We start from the raw sequence: 17,589 nt of genomic DNA on the forward strand, positions 1-17,589 counted from the left end.
CAAGGGCAGGGACCTTGTTTTCCTTTTCCACTGTCTCTAGAATCAAACCTGCCTGGCACCAGTCTATATGCTCAATCAACACTCGCTGAGCGAATCATCCATTATTTTACAGAAAAAGAAACTAGCATTCAGAAAGGAAGGCCCCGCAGTTAATAAAAAGCATAGCTGAGATTCAAACCCATTTGAACCCCAAAGCCAACTGCCAGCAATATTTCTTCCCTACTCTTGGCACTATGCGTTGCCCCCCCTCCCCGATTAGGCTTTTGGGAGCAGGACGCGAGTCTGATGCCCAGGGGTCCCCCAGTGGCGCGTCGGGGGCGGGCCTGGGAGGCTGGCGGGTTCCGCGGAGATGTCATCCTCCCCGCCCCCTGTCAGTCAGGCTGAGGGGGCGGCGCGGCCGCGGGAGGGGGCGCTGAGCTCAGAGCTGCCGCAGCGCCCGAGCGGGAACCGGAGCCCGAGCGTGCGAGCGAGCAGGGCGCCAGGCGCGATCCGTGGCTGGCGACGCACCGAAGGCCCGGGCACCTCCGCTGCGCCCCGGCTCAGGGCCCGCGCCCCGCCTGCTGCCGACAGACCTGCACGCCTGGCGAGGCGGCGATTCCCCATCCATCCCGAGCCGAGCCCACCGCAGCCCGGCCTAGCCGAGCTCCTGCGTCCGCCCGGCGCAGCCGCAGCCGCAGCCGCAGCCGCAGCCGCCGCCGCTGCCCCAGCCCCAGCCCCAGCCCCAGCCCGGGCCCAGCTTCCAGGTGAGGCGGCCGCGCCCCGGACGCCGGGGTTGGAGAAGGGGCTGCGGAGGGAGAGGGGACTGGGCGGGATGGGGAGAGGCTGGGAGCGGAGACGGAGAGAGGGCTCCGGCAGGTGCGCGTCAGCGTGTGCCCTGGGGTGTTCGGGCGACTGCCGCTCTGTGTCTGCAACTGCCCGGGTGGCCGCGTGGACGTGCGCCCGCGCCCCGGTGTTCGTGTGTGTCCGGGTGTCCGTGCGCGTTTGAACGTCTGCGTGTCCTGTATGTGCACGTGAGCGTGTCGGTGGCGAATGTTTGTGTGTAGTCTTGTGACCCTGCCGTGTGTGTACGGGCAGGTCCCAGGGCTTCGCGCCGAGCCCAGCGCCCGGGTTCCGCGGGGCTGCAGGTTGCAGGGCCGGGGGTGACCGAGGCAGTGGCTCCTCCCGCGTCCCCGGGTTTCAAGGACGCTGGGACTCGCTGCGGCCCTGTGGCCTCCCGCTGGGGAGGGGGTAAGACCGGAGGGATCTCCCAGCCCTGAAGGGCGCTCGGGCCTCAGGAGGGAGGCGAGGGGGCACCGGCGTCCCCGGGGGAAGGACTGGGGTCAGGGTGCGGGGCCAGCGCAGCGGTGCCCGTGTGTTCGCCCTCCGCAGGCCGCCAGGATGGACGTGTTCATGAAGGGCCTGTCCATGGCCAAGGAGGGCGTCGTGGCCGCCGCGGAGAAAACCAAACAGGGGGTCACCGAGGCCGCGGAGAAGACCAAGGAGGGCGTCCTCTATGTCGGTGGGCAGGGGGCAAGGCTCAGCAGGGTTCGGGTGTCCTTCGAGGGAGTGGGGCCAGGGTCTTTGGAGGGAGGGAGTTGGCGGGGGAGGCATCCGGGCAGGAGAATATGAGTCAGCAGATGGGGCGAGGTCAGCAGGGGTCACTGGGGACACAGCCAGCTGAAGGAAGCCTGGGTCAGTGGGGGGGGGGGGGGGGTTTGGTGAGAGTGGGGTTCAGATGAAAAGCCAGGACCCATGCATTGGTCAAAGCAGATAGCCTTCTTCTTCCTATTCTTCATGTGATTATTAGTTACCTGGTGTTGAGCCCTTACTCTTTACCAAGTACCCTGGGAAATGCCCTAACATCCGTTACCTCACTTCATGCAACCTGCCCATTCCACAGACCAAGAAAAGTGGGGCTCCCAGAGGTTTAACTACAGTGCTCAAGGTCACACAGCTGCTGAGATCTGAAGCTGGAACTGGAGCCAAGCTTTATGGACTCCAGAACCCCAGTCCTGGGAGGTCCTTCCTCCTGTGTTAACGGGGCTGCCCCTTTGCCCCTTTCCTGCTACAGCCACGGCCACTCAGACAGAGCTGCTTTTAGGGTCTTCCTGCCTCTGGATGCCTATTTTTGTCCCTCCTCTGGGTCCCTCCTCCTTGCAGCTTCCAGCTGTGTGAAGAGAAAGGCCCAGTGATTAAAATCTCTCACCCTAAGTGTGAGAGGAGAGGGATCCTGCAGGGCCATTCACATCAGGGGATGCAAAGCCCCAAACTGACGATTACTGAATTTATATGGTGGTGATTCAGGGCTTACTGGTGTGGAGTAGGCAGGATTATCCTTTCTGTGGGTGGAAGAGGGCTGATTAACTTGCCCCAGAGTTGTGGCAGATTTGGGATTGTGGTAACTTGAAAAATATTTATTGACTTCTTACTATGTGCTAGTAGGTGCTGACTCTCCTGATTGTGATACAGATCATTCCAATAGTGGAATCTGACATCCAGTGGCTGGGATGGGGACCACTGCAGTAGGGTAATCAAAGAGGGTGGCATTGGAACCGAACCCCAAAGAATAAGGAGCTGGGTGGAGGAAGGGAGTTGGAGGAAGCAGAAAAAGGCTGAAGGAGATAGAGCTGGAGAGCAGAGGGCAGGAAGCTGTGGTGATGGATGAGATCAGAAAACTGGGCAAGAGCCAGCTCTTGAAGGGGGGGGGGGGCGGTGGCTTGCTGGCCAGGGCAAAGGATCTTTACAATTGCCATGAGAGATCGTAGGCTAGGGACTGATATGATCTGACCTCAGTATAGGAAGGTTCCACGGGCCTCTGGAGAAAGGCCATATGCAGGGAGGCCGTTGAATAGCCAGCAGATGAGGGTGGCTGGAACTAGGGCCTAGGTGATGGGGACAAGGCAGAGGCTCGAGCCCACACCTGCCACACCCCCACTCTGGCCTCCCTCCTGCCTGCCCCGACCCAGCCCTTTCACTCCTGTGTATTCCTGGCACCCTGACACAGTCTCCCTGCTGACGGACTCAAAGCAACCCCTTCCCTTTAGCCTGGTACCTCCTGCTCCTCTTCCTACCCAGAAACCACCAATGGGCCCCAGTTCCTAAGCATTAAAGCCTCAGCTTTCTGTAGCCTGTAACTCAGTGCCACTCATGGTTCTCCTCAGTCCATGTTTCCATCTCTCCAGGGACAGGCAGTGCTGATGTGCTCTGTGCAGGCCCAGAAAGGTGCCCTGTCTGCATGGCTTCCTGTACCCTCCCCAGTCTCCTCTCTGCATATCCACCTACCCCTCATCCGTCAAGGCCCAGGAGTGCCCCTCCCCCATCATGTCCCCTTGGAGGCTGGAAGTCCTCTCCCCACTACTTGAGGTCCAGGGCACCAAATATGCTCTTCTCTTACCCCCATCTGACAGTGAGCCGTTGGCCCAAGACCCAGCACAGAGCAGGTGTCAACAAATGTTAGTGGGAGGAATGATGGATTGCCATGCAGCCTACCCCACCATCTCAATCTGGCTGGCCATAGCCTGGAGAGTCCTGCCTTCCCATGCTGTCCTCTTCTTCCACCAGCCTCAGCCCGTGCAGACACCCATTTACCCATTTTGGGGTCTACAACTGTTGTGCATTGCCACATCCTCAAGATAGGAGACTCCCCACTACCCTGAGGGCTCCTGCCCCTCCCCTCAGATCAGGCCATCTTGCCTCCCCAGCAGCTACCCTTCTGAGAAGACCTAGCCAGTGCCATGAGTGTCCGCTACCCTCAGACCCCGTCATAAACCTGAGACACTCCTCACTTTGGCCAGAAGGGGGAATTCACACCCCAGTTAGAAGAGTCTTTAGAAGAAATGAAGTGGGGGTGCTGCTGGGCGTGAGTGTCCATAGGTGGGATGTGGGCAGTCAGGGTACCAGAGAAACCTTTCCAAATATATACCCCTCACCCCAGCTCCACCCTCACTGCCACCCTCACCTGCTCACCCTGGGCTGAGAGTTCAAGGAAATGTGCTTTGCATTTGCTGGCTCCCAGGCAACATCCCAGAGGGTGTGGGTATCATTTCAGGTGGAGGAGGGGCAGACAGTGGGGAAGAACTCAAAGTCCTTAGGAAGCAGGTGTGGAGGGCTCCGTGCAGTGATGAGAGGGGCACCTGTGGGATTTGGGGACCCAAGGAGGCAGTGATGGGGCCAGGATGCCCACTGCCAGCTGAGTCCCTCTGGAGGCTCTGTAGCCACAGTGCTCCCAGAGTCTGTTCCCTCAACTCAGAGTCCTTATGTGTGCTCCTTTTTGTCCCTGCAGGAAGCAAGACTCGAGAAGGGGTGGTACAAGGAGTGGCCTCAGGTACCAGCCCAGCTGGGGCACAGCCCTCTTCCCTCACCCCGGGCTGGAGATCTGGCTGGGATCTGGAGCATGGGCGGTGGGGGTGGATTCCTGAGCGTATGCTCTGTGAGGGAGGCAAGCCCTGGGACACCACAAGGGAGAGAAGATGCATCTCTGTCTGCTTCACCTTAGCCCCCCACCCCTTTCCCCAATCCTCTCCCTGTTCCAGTGGCTGAAAAAACCAAGGAGCAGGCGTCCCATCTGGGAGGAGCTGTGTTCTCTGGGGCTGGGAACATTGCGGCAGCCACAGGCTTGGTGAAGAAGGAGGAATTCCCTGCTGATCTGAAGGTGAGCTATCCTCTTGACATACACACATGCACATATGCACATACACACGTGCCAGGCACACCCATAAATGCACTACCCATAAAGGCTCTCTCCCCCTCCTCACCCCAACCAGCCTGAGGCACACTTTGCCTCATGTTCTGCAATGCTCTGTTAGACTCAGCTCAGAATGAGTTGCACGGTGTGTATGAGTGTGGTGCTCCCTGTCACAGTGACCCAGGTCTGGCTGTATACATGTATCCCGCTTGTGAGTGTGACCTGTACCACTTGGGGCCACATCTGCTTGTCACTGATTTCTTGTCATTCAGTAAGTATCCATACTAGGGAGGAATTATTCTAGGAGTTGCCACAGTGAATAAGTTCCTAGGTTCATGGAGCTGACACTGTAGCGAGAGAAGATAGTAAAAAGCCAGCCAATACATGAGATGGTTTCAGACAGGGGATAAATGCTATGAAGAAAAGATAAAGGTGATATGATAGAGAGTGACTGGGTAAGGGGACTACTATAGTTGGGAGGGCTTCTCTGATGAGGTGACACTTGAACTGACACCCAAGGGATGAGGCAAGTCATGTGAGAATTGTATTTCAAACAGTAGGATGGCATGGATAAAAGCCCTGAGGCAGGCATGAGCAAGTGTGGGCCATGGGGGAAGGGTGAGTTGTGCATCACATATTTGTACAGGCACGTTCCCCCAGGGGAGTGGTGGTAGCTACCCACATGTGCATGAAGGCAGACACCTTCATTAGGACACACTACAGCATAAGAGCTGTGAACTCTGAAGTGCCACAAGAGTTGGATTTGAATGCCAACTCCACTAGATCCTGACTATGTGATCTTGGGCAGATTCTCTCACATCTCTGAGCCTGCTTCTTTGCCTATATGACTGAAAATGAACACAATAGGGCTCTTAAGCAGATTAGATATAATATATAGATCAGAGGTTCTCAAAATTTACACGTGCATCAGAATCATCAGGAAGTCAGATTAAAATACAGATGGTTGGCTGCATCCCTAGAATTTCTGACTAAGTAGGTTTGAGATGGGACCTGAGAGTCTGCATTTCACACAGGTACCCAAGTGATGCTGATGCTACAGGTCCAAGGACCACACTTTGAGAACCACTGATGCAAAGGGCCTGGCTTGCATACTCTGAGTGCTTAGTGAGCGATGATGGCCCTGTGATCCGATGAGTGATCCATGTCTGCCCCCAGGGGCTCGTGTGACCACAGGTGTGCATGGAAGTGTAGCACCATGACGGTGCACTCTGTGGGCCTCTAGTCTGCCAGACATTCCTCCTGTGAGGTGCTGGGTGTCTGTCCACATACAAGTACAGACTGCCTCTGTGGGGCAGACACAGATTTGTCCTGGCTCCTTTAACTTTTGGTTTGGGAGATTATGTACATTCTGCATGAATGTATCCACTGGGCTGTGGAGGAGACCCCACACCATCCTTCACTGCAGGCATTTCACACAACTGCATCCTTTCCCCTGTGAGAAGTCTGAGACTCGGCTCAGAAGTTCTGGCTCAAGGCCTGGATATGCATTTAACCAGCTGTGTGACTTCCCATTTATTATCACTGTTCCAGGGATTGCTCCCATTCATTGAGCTCTTGTATGGGCAGGCAGTGTTGTAGACACATTACATGGAGTAACTCACTGAATATTTACAATGTCTCTGGGAAGAAGGTACTACAACCTGTCCATTTTATAGATGGAGGAACTGAGGCTCAGAGAGGTAAAGTGACTTGCCTGCCTCTCTAAGAAGGTGCCTGGGAGGATAAGCTCAGGTATATGTCAGCAGAGTTGCTGGGAGCCACCACAGGGCCAGGCCCCGAGCTGGGACCTGAGGTGCAGTGAAAGACAGATCTGAGCCTCTGAGCCTCAGCTGTCAGCCTGAAGGGGCCTTTGCACAGAACCATTTCTCTCAGGCTTCCTTCTTCCTACCAGCTCTTCTGACACCTCTCAAGGGAGTTCAAGATCATGGATTTACTATTTGAACAGCAGCCCTTTGGAGCTACCAGCCATGGGGAACCCACGCAAGGGCAGGGTGCACATTTCTGAGTGTCCTCACCCTCAGCCTGCTCACGTGCATGATTATGGGGCCCTCTCTTCCTACAGAGCAGACTGCACCATCACGTTTCCCATCTGAGGCAGCTGAGTTCAGAGGTGAAGTGACTGACCTGGTGGCAAGCAGCTAGTGAATGGCCAGACTGGGATGTTTTTTAAGTAAACTTTTTATTAAAGTACAACATACGTCCAGAAAGCACACAGCTGGATGAAATTTTCAGAGCGAACCCCCCACATAACCAGCACTCATGTCAAGACACAGAACACAAGCACCTTAGAAGTCTGCTATAGACCTCCGTCCAGTCCCTAACCCCCGGGGCCAAGACTAGGGTAAGATGAGTGTGGTGTCTGGGGCACAAAATGAGGGGGACTCTCACTCTGGGGTCTCGTTTGATTGGCCCTGAGAGTGGATGCCTTCTTTACCTTACCTTTGTCCTGGCTCTGCCTCCCCAACCAAGGGTCATGGCTTCTTGAGTTCTGTCGCCATGGATGAGCTAGGTATTATTTAACTCCATAGAGATTGTTATTACCACGTACACACTCTTCTGTCCCCAGCTGCTTTCACTCAACCGTGTAGCATTCAAGTGCTTGGGAGGCGCCACCATTCTCCTCTCTCGCTGTGGGGCATCCATCCTGTGATGAGCCATAGTGCACACCTCTGTTCTACTGTTGTTGGACATTCGGGTCGTTTCCAAACAATGTGCTCAAGCTGGAATTTTGAATCCTGGGTGGCTTTGGGCAAACTAACATTTCCCCACCTCCTAGGCCTTGGTGTGCCCATCTGTGCACCAGGGGAAATGAGCCAGGTCAGGAGCTGTACACTCGTGTGCCCACCATGCCCACCTATACTGCTAATGTGCAGGAACTGAAGCTGCCTGGATGGGGGTAAGGCAACGAGACCACAGAGGTGGTCAGGCAGGCAGGCCTTCTTGGGGCTAGCCCCCCAGGCTCCCAAGATTCTTATCTCTGCCCAGTAGAGAGGAACAGTGGTTATATGTGGAAAATGGGAAAGTGGTATGCCCCTCTACCTACAGATCCCCCTCAAGGGTCCCGGAGTGTGCCAGCCCACACATGGCCATGTGCAGCCGTGCATGGTTATTGTGCATGCCTGTATGCAGCTAGGTTATTGTGCATGCCCTATGCAGCTAGCTCAGTCTCGTGTTTGGGCACATACGTATGCTTACCTGCAGGTGGCTGGCCATGTGTCTGACAGCCCCCCTACTTGTGTGCCTGCTGGCCTGCACCCGTCTGGGCAGCAGATGCAGTGGGGAGGGGAGAGTCTTAGCTCACACATCCAAGCAACACCATGAGCTGTTGCTTCCAGCTTATCTTAAAATAGCAACAGCTGAAGAAACCAGGCCACATAGGACCCTGGGGGAGGGATGGGTGGAAGGTGGCAGAGGAATAGCTCAGAGCTCCTGCCCAGCCCTGTCTCAGAGCTTCCGTCTCCCTGCAGCCCAGAGGAGCCTCCAGGGTTATCTCTGGGGTCCTAATGCCCAGCAGAGCCTGACACAAGGCAGGGAGGGATAAATCAGGGATTTAGTGTACTATTTCCCTATCCCATCCAGTCCACATGATGGAAGTACAGGAGGCTACCAGGTGCTGAGGAGAGGGATGTGGAGAGTTTGGCTTCCCCTCGCCACCCCCAGCTTCATGGTGATCTAGGGGGATTTCACCCCTCATACCTTCATTCCACTTCCAAGGCACTCCAAATAAACAATTTAATTAAACATTCCGGTTGTACTGCCAACAAAGCCTAGCCTTCCTCCAATCAACTTAAAGCTTCCCAGGGTAGGAATTTGGGGAGCATCCTCAGCTGCCCTCATGGCCCTGTCCCTTCTCTGCCGGCAGCCAGAGGAAGTGGCCCAGGAAGCTGCTGAGGAGCCGCTGATCGAGCCCCTGATGGAGCCAGAAGGGGAGAGTTATGAGGAACCACCCCAGGTGAGGGGTGGCAGGGCTGGGTTGGGCTTTGGGCATCCAGAAGATTGCCACCATCCCTAGCTGGGGTGGGAGGTCCCCGGTAAGATAGGGTTGGGCCAGGGAACTTGGCACCCCCTTTTTCTAGAACACCAGGCCCTAGGAGGTGGCAGCAGAGAGGGAGGACAGATGGGGCCTAGCACTGGGCCCCAGGCAACCCTGCCCAGGAAAGTCCCAGCTGTCCCCACCTTCCAGGTTCCTCCCCTGCCCAGGGAGAGGGGCATGCACTTTTCCTCCTTGAGGGGGAGGAGTCTCAGGGCCAGAATCTGGCCACTTGGGTCTCCAACCCCTTCCTCTTTTGCTCTTCCCCACTCCACCCCATCCCTCTGATGCAGGAGGAGTATCAGGAGTATGAGCCAGAGGCGTAAGGGTCCAGGACGGCCCCCCACCAGCAGCACAATCCCCTCCCTGTCCCCTGCCCAGGCCCTCAGAGCCAGGGTTGTCCTTCTACCCCTTCCCCCCCAAACGCGAGATCTTCCTTTGCTCCGAGGCGCCCCCTTGGAGCCTGTGTTGGTGTCTGTCCATCTGTCTGTCCTACCCTCCCGCGTCCAACCCTGGGGCGTGGACAGGGCCGGGGCTTCGGCCGTGGCTGGTAGCCTCGCCCCACCTATGTTGCCCCCTCCCCACCCCATCCCGTCCAACGTCTGCGCGGATGTAGCATGTTCTATGTATTTTTAAACGAAGACAGAAAGCGACGGCTCCCCACCCAACACAATCCCAAAAGAGGCTCTCTGAGGGCCCCCCGGATAGCCCCAGAGCCTCCCACCCCACTCTCACAACGACCCCAAGAATCTTTTTTTTTTTAGCCAAAGCCAGGAGCCAGGCTGTGCCATGTCCCGGTCCCTCAGCCTGCCCAGTCCGAACGCGGGCGTCGTGTGTCGTGATTGTGGCATGGAGAGTCCCCCCCCCCCGTGTGAGCGTGTCCTGGGTGGGCGGGCCCGGGCGCCTCCCCGCTCCGCGTGTCCACGAATAAAGCCAATCTGTCTGTACCTGCCGCCGCCAGGCAAGGCAGGGTTGGGAGGGGGAGGGGGGGAGGGGGGAGGGGTGCTGACGACGGGCTTCCAGGTCCCAGACTGCTCGGCTCGGCTTTTTGGGGGCCTGGCACCCTCAGCCCAGGTACAAGACTGACCACCTCCGGCCTCAGTTTCTCCAGCTCCTATCCCCATCGCCGGGATATGACCCCGGAATGACTTGGGGGGAGAGGGTCTACCCCCGGGCTGGGAATTGCTGTTGGCTAGGAGGCGTGACGGTGGCCTCCGGCGCCACCTGCTGGACCACAAGGCGTCCGCTGGGAGTGCGAGGGCGACAGAAGCCCGGCGCCGCATTGCAGGGTGGACGGGCTCCCACCTCCCGCAGACCAGGGGCTCGGACGACAACGCACGCGCAGCCATGTGTGCGCGTACACCGGTCCTTATGCGCCAGCCCAGTGTACGCCCCTGGCAGGCGCGCACGTGCAGACACGCATGCACGCATCCCGGCCGGCACGTGCAGACTCACGCGCGCTCTCATTTCCACGCGCGCCGCGGAGGAGCCCTCGGAAACCGGCAGCGGGGGCACTGAAAGACCCCGTGACCGCAGACAGAACGTTTACAGGCGCACACCGCTGCGCACACCTGACCAACACAGAAAGACCAATCCGGGGGGGAGGGAATGGGCAATGGCCTCAGAAGGAGGCAGAGCTCGGGCAACCAGGGCTCCACCCCTCCCGGAAAGGCGTCAGAAGGTTTGCGGGGCTGAGGTGGGCGAGGGTCCGCTGAAACCTGGCCAGCCGGCCAGGAGCCCCGAGCAGATAAGGTTCGGCACTAGAGGGCCCCCGACACCGCCTAGGTGTGCGGCAGGAGGGGGCGGAGACGCCGCAAGGCCCCGCCTCCGGCACGGGGACGAAGCCGCCCTGCTCCGCGTCGAGGCGCCCCACGCGCCGAAGCTCCGCCCCCGCCGGTGACAGGCCCCGCCCCCGCCTTGCCGCGCTAGCGCCGCCCCTGCCGCCCCGCTCTCTAACCCGGCTCCTATAGAGGCCCGCCCCCGCCCTCGCGGGAACCTCGCTTTGTTTTGCCGCAGAGGCCCCCATCTAGTCTGCGCACGACGTCATCCGCTGTTCCCGGGTGCGACCTCCTTTCCGACTTTAGCGCTGCCTCGGCCTTGAGCCCCAAGGCTGGAAAGAGCTGGCTCTATTTCATCAACCCCCAGGTGTTAGCGCTTCGTCCTTCCCCGAGTCGCCGGGGGCGAGAGATGGTGCCAGGCCCCGTAGGCCTTGAACGCTGCGGGAGACCGGGCACTCGGGTCACCTTGGCTGGCAGTTTGCGACCAGTTTCTGGAAGTAGGAGGCAGCTGGCAGACGTGTGTGTAGGGAGAACAAACTGGTGGGCCCAGATTCTCTGAATTAACGTGCAGATGCCAGAATCTCAGAACCCTTTTGACTGAATTAAGACACTATTTACAATCCCACTGTTCGCGAGGTTTACAAAGTCGTGGCCCTCATGTTAAATTTGGCCTATGGAGATGTTTAATGTGCTAACACAAGGTTTAATTTTCTCTCATTTGATTCCGGTTAGCGACAGTCGCTTTCCCTCCCTATCAGTTCGTCTCATCCACTTCACTCATTTTTATGAACTACCTGACTGGTAAAGAATTTGAGTTTGCCACTTCCCCTCCCGCTACCAGCATCCGATCTCCATTTTTAGATGCCAAAACCGGGTTCACCATCTGGCTTGTGCGGAGGTTTGTTCCTCCTTCCTGGGTGCCAAGCGACACACCTGGTTTTTGGCTCAGAGACCAACGTTCTCATCTGCCAGAGTCACTTTGAATGCATTCCAGGCCCAGACGCCTTAGTGGAAGATGCCAGCCCTGTGTCCCATCGCAGTCCTGACTGGGCACACGTGTGAGAAGATACAGCTCATAGGTTCCTCCCTTATGAAGGGACAGAGCCATTCTCAAGTGCCCAGTATGTCCCCAGCATCCAACACTTGACTCAATTAATTTTACTTGAAATCATCCTCAAGGATTCCTTGTGATTCTAAAGCCCCAATTCGTGGATGAGAGAATGGAGGCCAGAGGGGCAAAATTACCTGCCCTAGGTCACATTCAGCCCCAAGTCTGAGTCTGAAGCTCACCTTCTTTAGAATTTTCCAATATGAACTTGCTCTGAGAGAGAAACGTGGAAGGCAGCCACAGAGCAGAAATCACAGACATTCGTGCAATTTGGTGGGGACTGCAAGCAAGGAGGGAGTGTTGAGCAAGGATGTCTCCAGAGTGTGTTGTGTGCAATCATTTAGCCCTCCAACAATGCCTGCACTGTTCTCAGAAGTGAGGGGCTGCGGGGAACCACCACAGGGTGGTGGCCTGACAGAGCTCACCTCTCATACATAGGTCAACAAATACTTGGAACAAGATAACCTGGAGTTTTATGGCAAACATAAAATGGAGTGATGTGATGGAATTATGACAAGGAGAGGGTGTTGGAGGGTATTAAATTGCAGTGGTCAGGTCAGGCATCTGAGGAGCTAAGGTTGGAGCTGAAACCTGAATGAAAAGGAGGTTGTTAGCACAGGAAGCTCTGGGGAGACCAGCACTGTGGCAGAGGAAGGGCCCACCTGTCCGTGTCTGTGCCACATGGCAGGTGTGGGGCCAGCCCCACCTCACCTGACCCACCCATACCTTCCCTTCCTCTGTCTGTGCTCTTCCAACTGGACAGCTGCCCCTGCTCTGCCTGTTGAAATCCTTTCCTCCTCTGATCTTTCCCTAGTTCTCCAACCAGACGTGATTTCTCATCACCCGCTCCTGCTCAGCTGTGCACCAGAGACCCCACCCCAGCCCTGCTCCACACCCATGTCCACACTCAGAGGGCCTTTGCTGGCTGGCTTGTCTGAAAATTGCCCTCTTCCCCCGATGAAGGGCTGAGGGCTGTCCTGGTGTTCCTCCCGTTTGCCTGTCTCCCTCCCGGTCTCCCCACCCCCACCCCTAGTAATGTGGCTCCACAGCTTTCTCTGGAACTTTATTTTTGTTTTCTCCCTTCCCTATTTATAGCTCTCTCCCCTCCGAACCATCCCTGCATCCATCCCGTTGCCTAGAAACTGGCTCTGGGCTGAGGGTGGGGGAAGGCCAGGCCAAGCCCAGGCAGGGGGAAGGAAGAGCTGTCACCCACTCCCCTTCTCAGCACTGCCTCCAGGCTCCCAGAAGCCCACCCCGCCCTCTGCCCAGCATCCATGGGTGGTTTTTAAGAGCTAAAACAAAATGTAAAAAAACAGCTGCTTCTGTGAAGTCCTTCACAGCCTCTAAAGGGCATGATGAAGTGTGATTTCATTTGTGCCTCTCAATACCCTACCCTGCCAGAGGCCTGGGCCCATTTTTTTCAGATGAGGAAACTGAGGCTTCAGGAGGCTAAGGCCCCATAGCTAAGTCTTCTCAGTAGCAACTCCACAACTCTGAATTTGGTAGCCTATGGGGTATTGGCCTAAAACACTGAATAGAATATTTAAAAGTGTCAATATTCCCTAACCCATGAAGTGAGAGGGTAAAGAAAAAAAATCTGTCATGATCCTGCTGCACACTAAGCAACTGATAATGCCTCTGCCGTACTGTCCACAGTGCCCCTCCCTGCCGCTCCACCAGCACCCCCTTTTCTTTTGAAGGGGGAGGGGCAGAGAGAGAATCTTAGGCAGGTTCCACACCCAGTAAGGCACCTGACACAGGGCTCAATCTCACAGCCCTGAGATCATGACCTGAGCCGAAATCAAGAATCAGAGGTTTAACTGTTGAGCCACCAGGCGCCCCCACCATTTTCCTTTTGATGCCCCAACCATGCCTTCACCATGCCCCCCACCATGGCCCCACCATGCCATCTCACAGCCCCCCTACCATGTTCCCACCATACCCCACCATGTTCAGCTGTAGCTTATCTCTCTCTCTAATGCTTATCTTCCACAAATTGGACCATGAATCCTGAGCTTGTTTCCTGCTTCTGTCATTTCACCAACTGGGTGACCTTGGATAGTCCATGTTACCTCTCTGAGCTTCAGTTTTCTCAGCTCAAAAGTGAGGATACTAATTTTCACCCCATAGCACTAATAAGAGAATTAAATGAGATACTGACGAAAAACTGTTTTTGCAAACTGTAGAGTGCTGTAACATGTGAGCGAACAATTAGAATAGTAAATATTGTTTTGTTATTATTATCAGGGCCAAGAGGTGGGGCAGGACAACCAAAGCGGGCCCTGGGATCAGAAAGGGAGCCCATGGCCTATGTCCAGGAAGAAGGACCTCCTTCCCTGGAAGAATGAAGGACAAGTGTGGACAAGGTTGTTTTTCAGATGAGGAAACTCATCTGAGAGTGCCTGAGAGTGCCTGCAGACCACTGGGGAGCAGACAGCTCAGAGCCCTCTTGTGCCTGAGTCCTCTTTCTCAAGTGCCCCTGTTCACTGTTCCCATCCCCCACTTCCCTCTCTTCCTATCCCCACCCCAAGGCCCACCTCTGCCTTCAAAATAGGCTCCCTGGGCAGAATGGAAGAGAGGGCTGCCAAGGAGCAGCTGGGCCATGATTCAGCCTGAGTCACCCATCCAAATCCCAGGGCCGCCCCCAGCTGGGCCAGGGCCTGCAGCTGCTAGAGGGAGGGGGAGGGGAGAGGGAAGGAGGGAGGGGGCCTATGTGGGCTGCAGACTGTGCTCATAGGTGCCTAGTCCAGGGATTCTCATGAATATCAGGGCAGTTCTGTGAGGGCATGGGAGTGATGCATACGAGGATCGGGATGGGGAAGATGACCCCATGGACATCAGTTATCTGGGCTGACGGAGGAGGCAGGGTTTTCATGTGTGTGTGCACCTGCACATGCATGGGGTGTCACAATTGTAACTGACTAAAGAAGGGCTCATAGTGTGGGCAGGAGTTTTGCTCCCAGCTTTGTCACTTTCTAGCTGTGTGACCCTGGCAAGTGACTTACTCTCTCTGAGCTTCTGTTTCCTCACTTACAAAATGGGAACAATAATGTCAATCTCAGATGGTTTTCCTTAAGCATTAAATGTGATAAGATGATGACTGTAAGACAATCAGTGAATGGTACACCACTACCACCACCATCATCATTTAGGGTATAGTGGATTATACATTGGTTATATGAGGATAGGTACATATCTGAGAGTTTGTGTTCAGGTGTGTCCATGCAAGCCTTGGTGCGGAGAGGGTCTGGATGAGTGTTTCTTTCTTTTTTTTTTTTTTTTAAGATTTTTATCTATTTATTCATCAGAGACAGAGACACAGGCAGAGAGCAGGCCCCACACAGGGAACCCAACACGGACTCGATCCCAGGTTTCCAGGATCACACCCTAGGCTGAAGGTAGTGCTAAACCGCTGAGCCACCGGGGCTGCCCTGGATGAGTGTTTCTTGAAGAACTGGGTGAATGTGTATTGTGTGTGTCTCTGAAACAAAGATAAGAACTCTACAGAAAGTAGGTTTATATGGCACTGTCTGCCATATGATCCCACCCTCTTCCTCTCTCTCTCTCTCTCTCTCAAACACACACACACACACACACACACACACCTTCCCTAGAGGCTGTGATTTGCTGAAATTCAGCCTAGACCAGGACCAGAGCTCAGGCAAAGGAGCTAAGAAACTGTGGATGCTGTTGTATTGGGAATCTCAGACTTTCTCAAAAGGCTTTAACCTCAAGCAAAACAGGAATGAGTGTGACAGGGGGAATGTTTTTGATGGAATGGATATGAACATATGAACATGAGAGAGCACGAGGTGTGTGTGTGTGTGTGCATGGGTGCTCACAGGGGTGTAGCTGGGGGGTGGCTGCGTCTCTGCTCTGGTACAGTCTGCTTGTCTCCATGGCGCCTGTTGCCACACACTCTTGCTTTTCAGAAAGTCACTGGGTTTGTTTATTCCACCCCCAGCCTGGGTGCCAGCCAAGGAGCTGCAGGCACTTGTTTATCTTCTGGTGCGTAAGAGTGTATATGGCTTCCCAGTAGCAGACCAACCCGAGATACGTGTGCACACACACTCACATGAACGTGGTGACCATGTTAGTTATCACAGGATGAGCCCAAACCCCAGGATGAGCCCAAACCCCAGGCCCAGACAGATTTGCTCCATATGGAGACAGAGATGACCACTCCCCAGCAGCTTCAGATAGACACACCACCAACTGAGCAACCCCCAAAGCTCCAAGAAAGTGTGACAGCCAGTTGCCCTGTCTGTGGTCTTGTGCTCTAGCCCCAACCCCAGAACTAACCTCTGCAGAGTGGTTGGCCAGGCCTAGGTCACTCCCCATCCCAAAAGCTGATAGGCCCATCCTACCCTACCACATGGACTGGAGTGGGAAGGTGATTCCCCAGGAAAAATAGAGGTGCTGTGATCAAAAAAAGGTTCACAGGGCTGGTCTTTGCCATAATCCTGGCATCTACCAGTGCTATGCTTGGTGCTTGGTGGTTTTATTTCTCCTATATCCTCTTCAGAGCTCTGAGAGGTGAGTTACATATGATGAAGTTGAGGCTATCAGATATACCTTAATCAAGGCCACACAGCTAGTTGCTGGCAAAGTCAGGATCTGAACCCACACTGCCAGCTTCCATGCCCTTTTTGAGCTCCCACTCTGCTTTAGCAAATGTTTTGTTTTGCTGTCTAGAAATTTTCATTTTTAAATATGTTTATATCAATAACTCCCCGTAGAACAAAAGTGGTTGGAGAGTGTGACAAAGGGCACAGATGGAAAGAGGTCCTGACTATGCGCATGTAACAGACACAGCTGGAGCTCTGATCCCTTCAGATGCCCTCACAATTTCTGTGTCCACCATCAAGACTCCCAACAAGTGGTACCTGCATCTTTGTCAAAAATCTGCCCCTGGGCTTTAGAACCAACTTTACCCCTGTGAATTGTGGGCCAGAAGTGCCTGGGAATTAACACATACATAGCTCCACGGGTTGGCTCTTCATCAATATTTGCCAGGTGCTGGGATATAAACACACCAGTTCCAGTACCCTCAGACAGGGGAATTCTGAGGTGTACATTTACCCCCATTTTCTTAATCTTCCTGCAGGATTCCACTTCACCCACCCACTGGGATAGCTGACTTAATAATCACCTCATATTGGATGCCTTCCCCTCCTGGGTCACCTCCCCACTCCCCTGCTGGTGTCTTTGCACCTCCCAAATAAACCACATTCCTTCAATCTTCATCTCAGGATCTGTGAGCTGCCCCAAGGGTCTGGATCCCACCCTCTTATTCCATCCTGAGCATCTGGGCCCAGCCATTGTGTTCTCCCTTCCTGGCATCTTCCCTTTCCCTCACTACTGGCCCCTCTCATGGGAATTTAAATGCCTCCAAATCTCCTCAGTGTAGCCTCCTATCCCTCTGTAGAGATTATGATATTGCCTGTCTCCCTCCAACCCCAAATTTGCTGAGAGGATCATCTGCTTGCTTTCTTTACTTCTTTTTCTTTCTAAAGATTTTATTTATTTATTTGAGAGAGAGAGAGAGCACGCACAAGCAGGGGGAAGGGGCAGAGGGAAAAGAAGAAGCAGACTCCCCACTGAGCAAGGAGCCCAGGATCATGACCTGAATTGAAGGCAAATGCTTAACCAGCTCAGGGACACCTGAGCTACCCAGGTGTCCCTTTCTTTACTCCTTACTCTGATTAACTCATCAATTCCCCCACCCAAGTTTGCCTTCCACCCCCACCACTCCACTCACTGTGCTTTCATCAAATTTCCATTACCTTCTTTGCAAGTCCAGAGATAATCTCTCAGGCCATATCTTGTCCTCCTGATGCAACTGCTTTCTTTCTGAACCATTCTCCCCTTGGCTTCTGAGGCATCATTCTCCTGGTATATCGGATTACTGTTTCTCATTCTTCTTTGTAGTCTTCTTCTCCCAGCTGGTACCTTAATGTTGGCGTTCCTCACGGTGGACATAGGGCCC

General features: G+C 54.9%; 1 protein-coding gene across 1 annotated transcript; it reads left to right on the forward strand.

Annotated features, from left to right (window-relative positions):
- Positions 1–373: 373 nt before the first annotated feature.
- On the forward strand, positions 374–9,661 carry SNCB (synuclein beta). Its single transcript, XM_026006635.2, has 6 exons — positions 374–743; positions 1,369–1,498; positions 4,262–4,303; positions 4,512–4,630; positions 8,547–8,636; positions 9,008–9,661. The coding sequence occupies exons 2-6, from the start codon at positions 1,378–1,380 to the stop codon at positions 9,038–9,040; spliced, it is 405 nt and encodes a 134-aa protein (XP_025862420.1). The 5' UTR covers positions 374–743; positions 1,369–1,377; the 3' UTR covers positions 9,041–9,661.
- Positions 9,662–17,589: the final 7,928 nt, after the last annotated feature.

The sequence above is a fragment of the Vulpes vulpes genome, chromosome 4 (genome assembly GCF_048418805.1).
Source record: "Vulpes vulpes isolate BD-2025 chromosome 4, VulVul3, whole genome shotgun sequence".
NCBI classification, from domain to species: domain Eukaryota; kingdom Metazoa; phylum Chordata; class Mammalia; order Carnivora; family Canidae; genus Vulpes; species Vulpes vulpes.